Here is a 10244-nt window from a genome sequence, read left to right on the forward strand (position 1 = left end):
CTCTAAGAAGCTCACTGCTGTATCAATTGTTATTCCTATTGGGAAAAGTATTATAAAAGTCATTCAGTAATTCTAGAATCTCAATTATCTTTATTCCCAGTTCATAAGTTTGCTATTATTTCTGTTTTCTCATTGATTATTAACATATAAATAATGAATTGATGAACTATCAACATATTAACGAAAGCAAAGAAACTTTAGAGCCAACTCATATGCTCTAGGATCTCTTTCAAGTGCTCTCACCTATATAAGCCTACCATCAACATTACTATTTTACTTTTCAAAGAAAAAAGAAAAGAAAAGAAAAAATGGTTCATTTGAAATTTAAAATATGCCAAAATTTACACATCCATCTTAGACTACATTTCCGCCAGGTACCTTTTTTCAAAAAGCAGGTTTTGTGAGTAAATAAGTCGAACAGAATGTAGTTACCGGAAACACTACTGATTCTTAATTGAATTATATAGCCAGGTATTTAACTAGAAAGAATCAATTTTAAATGGAAATTCTAAACCAGATGTACAGTGTGAAACAACATCACAACACCACTAATTCTGGACTCAAATGTGACAAATTTGGCAAGCATATGATTTCTCTAACTAATCAAGATAAGAATTTCCACAAGATTTGTGCTTACAATGATCTTTGCAGGCAACTATGGTTAAGCAACTGCACAGGGTGTTGTAGGAGTTTCAAAGTCGAGGCTTTGGATGAGGATGTATTAAGTGAGGATGAAGGGACCATAAGATTAAAAACACTCGAAGGTCTGAGTTTTATGGAGGCAAAGAAGCAGTACAAACGTCAGACTAGTCTAACAGGATTTGAGATGGCACAAACGATGAGGCCAGTTGATAAGGAGTGATAACGAGTGAATGAATCAAATTTACGCATTTGTTACTTGTGAATATTTAGATGGCTCAGATTTAATAAGAAGCCAGACAATGAGTTCTACTTCAATGCCTTTCAAACAATTACACAGTTTACACTCACCAATCATACATCTTTTAATAAAGAATATACATAATTCATGTCTACGAGTAACAAAACTACAACCATTGATTCACAAGCAAACTTGTCTTCATCACAACAGCTGCAAATACTCACAATGAAACAAGGTTTCAAACAGACGTCGAATCTGTTTTATATCTTCTTTCAAGTCAACTAAATTACAGATTCCTGTCCAGCTTTTGCCAGTTCCACATCACAATTTTATAAAATTCTGTAATTATTGAAAATCACCGAGAGGAAATCTACAGATTGATTTAGTTAAGACAAAATACCTTTGCCTGGAACAACAATAATGGGTGCTGTTTTACAGTTGTGGAAACAATACTCGCTCACACTTCCCTGCAATACACTGAAGAGAAAACTACCATTCATATCAGAGAAAAAGAAAGGGAGAGACAGAGAGAGAGGGAGGAAGGGAGGGAGGGTGAGAGTGACCTTTGGATTAAGGTTCGGCCTCTGGTACCCATTACAACAGCAGCAGGTTTTATCCTTTCTGATTCCTTGCAAATTGCCTTTCCTGCATCTCCTTCAACAACACAAGCCAATGTCTTCACCTATTATCATATAAATTATTCAAAATCTATTGATTATAAAGCTAGAAACGCCCAAGTTATCAAGGTATGGTTGACAACAAAGTTTTACTTGGTTAGAATATCATTTATCACATAGCTTCGTAAGGACTATTCCACACAGGCTTGGTTTAAGTATTCCATTTGTGTTATGCAGATTCCCTGAACTAACTTCTTGGGACAGCTTGGTATGAGAAAAAGGTTGATGGTTATTAACAAATTGCACTAATATTGCTTCAAATTTTATGCTGATTTAAGATAATCAACCCTTTTTGCATTTACCTCATCAATTTTGATCACAATTTCATTTTTGAGTTGTGTAACAAGTTTAGTGAAACCAATTTAAATTTGTGAAATGTAGAATTAAGGTTTGTGATTAAAATAATAAGAAATATAACCATTCTACTGCGAAGAATTGGAAAGAGGGGCAACATTTTTTTTGGGTGTCCAAACATGCTTTCCCACAAGTCTCTAGACTCTAGTTATGCTAGGAGCTTCCAATGAGAGATTTATTCAATTGTACAATTTTTATCTCGTTTACAACAATACTTTCCCTTTCCTCTTTCATAAGTAATTGGTTTGGCAACAAAGAAAGTATATGATTTTGGCCCGTCAACTACCACAAGTATTGGATTTAAATTTTGCATCTAATGCTATTTTTATTCCTGCTGTGGCTAGTAGTGACTTGCATTTATTTTTCCAACCTAAGATGATTTGTACAAGTCTAAAGATTCATGACACCCTTCAAGCACTGTGAAGAGAAGGAAAGAACTTTAGCTAGGGGTGCAATATGCACACCAACACCAACACACACACACACACACAAAAGAGGATAAGCACACTTGAGAAATTGTAGACATCAGACCTATATATAAAAAATAAATAAATAAATAAATAAATAAAAGACCAATGTGCAACTAACCAGATACTTTTATTGTGGGAAAGAGTTCATTCATGTAACAATGTTGAGCATTTACATTACACCAATTTGCTTCAATTTAGAGGTCATGAGCAATGTACCCAATCTATTATGCTGGATCATTTTCAAATTTAGTGTCTAAAATAAAAGCAAAGGGAAAAAGTATACCATACAAAGGGTAAGTGACACAAGAGTATCCGTCATGATGTTTGCTACCATGTGTATGGATGGGGTAAGAGTTTCTGGACCTACACTAACTCATCTCTACATTCTTCTTTTTCTCTAAAAGAATACCTACTCCCAAGTGTTCTTGCTTCTACTTTCACAAACTAACACAAAGCCCAATTCAAACTCTCACATATAAACCAATAACATTTGAATTCAGAAGCAACTGGCAGCTATCAAACTCAAAACTAGATCAAGCATAGCTGAACAAGTAGCAGTAATTGCGTGGTGAATAACTAAAAACACAAATCTCACCAAGGGAATTTCAGGCTCTAGAAACCCTCTAAGTAGAAAGCAACACTGATTTGTTGATTTGTCTGCCCCTTTTGTTTCTTTGCTTGCTCTCAAGCCGCCAAAGAGAGTAACGAATCTATTCAGAAAAACAGCGTGCCAAGAACATAAAGGAGGTGTATGATTGGCAGGATGCCATGGATCATACACGGAATATAGTAAGAGTCCTTTTGGGTTTTTTCCCTTTTTTTCTCTCTTCTATTTCAATAGAGAATTTTCAATAGAGTCCTACAGTCCAAGATTGAATTCTAAAATTTTGCAAATTTCTGACACTAAAATTTTCCATCCAAAACTTTAACAACATATGCGTGTGGCATGTATACATTAAAATATATGCACATGGCCAAGCTTTTTGTTAATCGATGTGGGATCACAACATACAATCACGATGTCCATGGTAACCCTATCCCTCGACCCAATGATAACCCTATCCCTTCTGGCTGTTTCACTCTATCAGTATTGGACACCTTAGTAGGTATCTAATCTATACATGTGTTTGATCTCATACCCAATGTAGTGGCTAGCTCTGATACCAAATAATACAAAAACTCAGTCTTAAACTGAATTTTCAAAACTGAAATTCCTCATTCAAGTTCTATAATATTCTATGAAAACAAAACAAAACAAATGTAGATAGTGAAAAGGAAGATAAAACACACCATAGCGATCTCAAATCCCTGGACCTGAGCCGTGACCTCCCAATCCCCACCCGCCGAATCAGCGCAGATGACATCCGGGTCAGGTGGATGCCGCCACAGCAGGAAGAAGCGATTTCCTCTCAACCAAACTGGCCCGGCGGCTTAAGGAGGAGGAGGAGGAGGGGTTTTCCCTGGTGATTTTTTTCCGGTGGCGGCGGCGTCGTTTTGCCAACTGCGAAAGCTCTTTCTTCGCGGTGGATCCCGAACCCACTTCCGCAAATTTCCTTCGAGAGAGAGAGAGAGAGAGAGAAACTCTAACCAAAACTTTTCAGGGATGTGAGCTTAATCGCAATGAGGAGAGAGAAGGATAAAAAGATGTAAGAGGAACATTTGCCTCCTTTGCAATTTTGGGAGAGAAATGTACCGTTTGGGTGGGGGCGGTGGTGAATATAGCCGTTGTTGGGTAGTAAGGAAACACGGGTTTTTTCCCAAAATAAGCCTCTTTTGCTATTTCTCAAAGTAGGTCAACTTCTGACGAAATTCTCAAATTAAGTTGAAGCACCATTCTGATTCGTGCTTTTACTATTAGGAGGTCGAAATTTGATGAACAGTGTAATCCCTATTCCAATTCGCGAGTTTGATTAAGAAAACGCTGTTACAAATAGCGCTTCTAAATAAAACGCTATTCTGAATATAGCTTCATTTCGGAATGTAGGTTTGTGAAGAAAACGCTATTACAAATAGTGCCTTCACTGTATATGTGACGAAAACGCTATTCGGAATAGCGCCTTTAGTGCGCAGTACTGTTCTGAAGAAAACGCTATTTCCAATAGCGTTTACACTGTACACCGCACCCAACTTTCATTTCTTTCCTCATTAGCAAATTATTTTTTTATTTTTTATTTTTTTTTTGTCTGTTGTCATTGTTTTGGTGATAATATGATTCATAAAATTGAAATTGGCTTTACTAAAGCTATTGCCATGTTAAAATATGTTTTTTTTTTCTTTTGTTTTTGAATGCAGGTTTACAATAAATTTTACATAATATGAGAAAAATCTCTTTTCATATATTAATTTTACATACTATTTTTCATATATATAATTTTAAAATCATATTCATTTAGATATTATTAAGCCAATCATGTTCATTTATTTGGCTTTACTGAAGCCATTCTCATGTTAAATTTTTTATTTTTTCTTTTGTCTTTGTTTTGATTTAGAAAATATAATTAATAATTTTTTTTCGTCTTACTGAAATTGTTTTCATGTAATTTTTTTTTTTTTGTTTATTGTTTTGTATTTGTTTTGGGTTAAAAGGTGATAATGTAATTAATAATTTTTTTTTTGCTTTACTAAAGTCGTTTTCATGTAAAAAAAAAATTTCTTTTGTCTTTGTTTTTGGTTAGAAGGTGTTATTTAGAAAATTATTTTTGCTTTACGAAAGCCGTTTTCATTTAAACATACACATATATTTATTCTTTTGTCTTTGTTTTGGGTTAGAAGGCGAGAATGTAATTTAGAAAACCAGTTTAGTAAACCAGTTTAGTAAGGCCATTTTGTACCCGTTTTCATTTAGAAAATTTATTTTTTTGTTTCATCTTTGTTATGAGTTAGAATGTGATATGCATGCTCTACAGTCCGAAGCACACCCACACACTGTGCAGCTCGACGAGCAACGACGAAGGGTGAGACGCGAAGACCACCGCGGAGTAGGCCAAGAAGACGAAGGCCACAGCGAGAGCTCCTAAAATAAATTTTGTCAACAATTTTGTAATAATACTTAATACATAATATACGAAGTCACTAATTTACTAAATACTCATACAGGCATGAACACAACATAACTGAAGTTGCAAATGTAATAGTTTCCAGTTACATAGGTAGTACAGACATAATTCTCCCACAAAAAGACATTCTGGACACCATGAACTGAACACACATTACATATATCCTGGACACCCTGAACTGAACACATAATACATAAACATAACAGTTAGACAGACAAACACCTAATTCATGACCTAATATTGCATATTAATAGCCGTAACATTTGATAGACACAATACATAAACATAAACTTAAACATAAACATAACATAACAAAACAGTTATACTTACTCTAACACAGACATTACATATTAATGCAAGTTGTTATATTGCCGAAGTGTAGGCATTAACACCTAATTCGCGCTTAAATCGGCAGGTGGCTCGGAGTCTGAACAATCTGAAAGCTCAGCATCAGAGACAAGCTGAGGATCCTCCATGATACCCTTGATAGCTGCATCATTTGGTTCTGTTTTGTTCTTCTGGGCATCCTTCTTAACTATGTATAGCTGCATATCGCGAGCTAACCTACGGGTCATTTGAGAAATCTCACGTTGTAGTCTTTCACATAGTCGATCAACATTATCAAGATCTTCCTTTTGGATCTCAACAGAACGTGCTTTTGGCACCTTCAATCGATTTTCCCGACATAATCTTTCCATTTGGACTCGCTCTATAAATAGTGCGGGCCACTTCAGAAGTCTAGCGTTTGCTAAACCATATCCTGTTTGATTATCTGATGGTTCCTCCACCAAACCACATGGATCTCGATAGTACTTGGGCATGACAAAATGTCGCTTCCCAAACCTATCATGATAAGCACAAGAGGCATCTAACGAAGCAAATGGTGTTTCATCTTCAGCATCGCCACTTCCCCTTCCCCCTCCTCATCGTGAACTGTCACCCCTTTGCAAGTTCCTACCACCTCTGCGATTCCCACTCCCTCCCATGAACCATGTAGCCATGCTAATTTTTTAAAGCAAATAAATGATAATTTCGTAAGGCGAAATGAGTTATAAGGTTGTGTCTTCACCTTTACTCGTTTATATAGTTGGTTATGAACGGCTTTAGAAAGATGCCTCTGCATGACAATCCGACATATATGAACAAGGTATGAGTTGCCACTAGACTGAAAAAACTGAGAAAAGCAAATACTGTGTACGAAGTCACGTGAGTTGAGAATCCATGTACGTATACGGACAAAATAAGGGCATGCTGACTGTAAGGTAAATCAGTGAATTCACTGTTGCCATGTGACTTTCTGAATTGAGAATCTCACATATATCAATAAGAGGTGAGTTGTCACTGTAATAAAAAAATACATGACTTGACAATCCATCTGCATATACGGACAAAAAAAGGGCATGCTCACTATAAGGTAAAACAGTGAATTCACTGTTGCCATGTGACTTTCTGAATTGAGAATCCCAAATATATCAAGTAGAGATGAGTTGTCACTGTAATAAAAAAATCGAGAAAAAAATCGAGAAAACGAAAGCCTGTGCACCAAGTCACATGACTTGACAATCCATCTGCATATACAGACAAAATAAGGACATGCTCACTGTAAGGTAAATCAGTGAATTCACTGTTGCCATGTGACTTTCTGAATTGAGAGTCCCACATATATCAAGTAAAGATGAGTTGTCACTGTAATAAAAAAATACATGACTTGACAATCCATCTGCATATACGGACAAAATAAGGGCATTCTCACTATAAGGTAAAGCAGTGAATTCATTGTTGCCATGTGACTTTCTGAATTGAGAATCGTAAATATATCAAGTAGAGATGAGTTGTCACTGTAATAAAAAAATCGAGCAAAAAATCGAGAAAACGAAAGCCTGTGCACCAAGTCACATGACTTGATAATCCATCTGCATATACAGACAAAATAAGAGCATGCTCACTGTAAGGTAAATCAGTGAATTCACTATTGTCATGTGACTTTCTGAATTGAGAATCCCACATATATCAAGTAGAGATGAGTTGTCACTGTAATAAAAAAATCGATCAAAATATCGAGAAAACCAAAGCCTGTGCACCAGGTCACATGACTTCACAAACTTAGTCCCCCAACTGGACCAACCACTTGGGTTTGAACTTGTTTGTCCAGCTCCCGAAGTTTAGTTTTCTGTCAACCCCCCATTCCTTACCAGAGTCATCATTTTTACTGGACTTCCAAGAATTGGAATGCGACTCTTTCTTCTTTCCTGATGGAGATTGAAATTCTTTACGTTGGGGATCCCTATTTGACGAGGCCCAGTTACGGGAAGCTTTTCACCGACCTACCTCTTATGTTTTATGTGTTATTGAAGGCGGTAGTTCGTTTCACCGAGTTTAGTTTTTTGTCAACCCCTCATTCATTACCGGAGTCATCATTTGTACTGGACTTTTAGGAATTGGAAGGTGACTCTTTCTTCTTTCCTAATGGAGATTGAAATTCTTTGTTAATTAATCCCTATTTCACCAGCCCCAGTTAAGGGAAGCTTTTGACCGAGCTACCTGTTATGTTTTATGTGTTTTAAGTATTCACATAATTGAACATACATTAATCCATTTATTAATCCAGAACATTCATTAACTCATTGCAATTCAATAAAGAAAGTCATGAAGTTCAGGTTCATAAAATAAATACTTGAAATACATCTGTACGTTAGATTAACAACAACATTGTCTTACACTCTAGTAACGAACATATGACACAACATACATACAAACATATATGGAAGATAACGGTGTTTGATTTCTTATTCCTCATCTGACATGTAGTAGTCAGAGAAATATTTTTCATTATTTAAGACACTATTTCGCTCAGTCATTGTCAAATCTCGGTTGCTTGCTTCTGCCATTTCGGTGGCTAGCTGAAGCATGAAATGTTGACATCTCCGCATCAACATTCTGTTGTTCTCCTTCTTAATTCTGGTAACTGCTATTTCATAGTCACTCACATTTCGTCTAGCCATGGTCAATGAACGACGATGAGGTACCGGTGCCCCAAAGTTATGCAGATCATTATACAATCCTTCTTGCTCCGTTACCCTGAACGCCCATTCTGCTCGGATACCAGCATAATAATCCTTCGGACTTGAGTACTTTTTGCTCTTGTAGTCATACGTAAATGGAGGTAGTAGCCACACTTTCGGATTTCTTTGCCGGCGTGAACTTCCTGCACCTCTTGAAGACATTGTTCAAAAAGTAAAAAAGTTAATAATAATAGTAATTGTAGATATGTTACTATTGTTATGACTTCAACAAACATCATACTGGGGTATTTATAGACATCATAGTGGGGGTTACCTAGAGGTGATCTGGTGACGATAATGCGTCCTGGGGCACTATGGAATATGTGATACACGTGATATTATTTTATGTTATTCATTTCATGCAATTTTACCAATATAATAGCATTTTCTACTTTTTTTCACAGTCGTATTAATGTAACTTAGATGAATTCTTAAATGCATTACTGCATCACTGTATAAAGTCACATGCTCTGATATAATGTGAGGAAAAAAGTCACAACGTATACAAGCATGGCAAAGTCAGAAAGTCACATGTATCACTGCATCACTGCATAAAGTGACATGCATCACTGCATCACTGTACAAAGTCACATGCATCACCGGGTCACTGCACAAATTAATAAAAAATAACAAATTAATAAATACATAAAAGTAAAAAATATTGTAGAAAAAGTGGTTTGCACAATGGGTAGAAAAATATATTGTACCTATGATGTAGTCACGGACGTGGTTGTCAGATAAAACTGCTCGGATTGTAGGCCAGAGAATCACAATGCAATCCCTTCATATTCGAGCAGTGAGTTGTCAAATAAAACTAAATGCAGTGAGTTGTCACATCGCCACATGAAACTATTTTGTCATGCTTACTTTTGTAATACAGTAAGTAGTCACTTGGAATTGACGTTTTCAGTACATATAGGTGTTTTAAAAAAATTATAAATTAAATCAAAAATAAAAACAACGGCTTTAAAGTAATATTGTTCATAAACAACTATAAAACAAAGTGCAAGTAAATACACAACCGTCCAACTCAGTTAGACCTATAAAATTATCGTTATTTTTTGCACCAAACTAATAAAATGGTCACCTCATATGTAAACACGATTGGAACTTTGCAGCCTATATTTTATCTTATTTACAGTTAATGAACTTCACAGTCATCCCATTTTCATTGTTGTTATACAACCATCCATCATGTTTTTTTTCACCAACATAATAGCATTTTCTGCTTCTTTTCACAGTCGTTTTAATGTGACTTAGATGACTTCTAAAATGTGACGAAAAAACAAAGCATGTAAGTTGCGTTGCAGAAAGTCACATGCATCACGTAATCTGAGGAAGCATCGCAAAGTCAGAAAGTCACATGCATTACTGCATCACTGCATAAAGTGACATGCATCACTGCATCACTGCACAAAGTCACATGCATCACCGTGTCACTGCACAAAGTCAGATGCATCACTGCACAAAGCCGCATACCTACCTACTGTGCCCATTGGAATTATGCAATTCATACAAATTTTGAGGGGGTGTCAGAACAAAATAACAATAAATTAATAACCATTACAATACACCTAAAAAGTAAAAAAATTTGTTAAAAAATAACAAATTAATAAATACATAAAAGTAAAAAATATTGTAGAAAAAGTGGTTTGCACAATGGGTAGAAAAATATATTGTAGAAAAAGATTGTAATGTGAGGAAAAAATACACTTATTTTGATCATCCCAAACAATCTATTAATT

The 10244-nt window shown here is 35.7% G+C and overlaps 1 protein-coding gene across 14 annotated transcripts in view; it reads right to left on the reverse strand.

Annotated features, from left to right (window-relative positions):
• LOC114323668 (putative elongation factor TypA-like SVR3, chloroplastic) overlaps positions 1–4108 on the reverse strand; it is a 71170-nt gene extending 67062 nt beyond the window's left edge. For 4 of the 14 annotated variants that reach the window (XM_082898192.1, XM_082898193.1, XM_082898195.1 and 1 more), the window contains exons 1-3: positions 3672–4108; positions 1444–1534; positions 1281–1347 (exon numbers count right to left, since the gene is read on the reverse strand). In XM_082898192.1, coding sequence (XP_082754318.1) covers positions 1281–1347; positions 1444–1534; positions 3672–3745 — 232 coding nt within the window. In that variant the 5' untranslated portion in view covers positions 3746–4108. Of the gene's footprint in view, positions 1–1280; positions 1358–1443; positions 1563–3671 lie in introns of all 14 variants that reach the window. The other 10 variants (XM_082898187.1, XM_082898184.1, XM_082898185.1 and 7 more) reach the window with 10 other exon arrangements.
• Between the last annotated feature and the right edge of the window lie 6136 nt (positions 4109–10244).

The sequence above is a fragment of the Camellia sinensis genome, chromosome 12 (genome assembly GCF_055761805.1).
Source record: "Camellia sinensis isolate YWXY chromosome 12, ASM5576180v1, whole genome shotgun sequence".
NCBI classification, from domain to species: domain Eukaryota; kingdom Viridiplantae; phylum Streptophyta; class Magnoliopsida; order Ericales; family Theaceae; genus Camellia; species Camellia sinensis.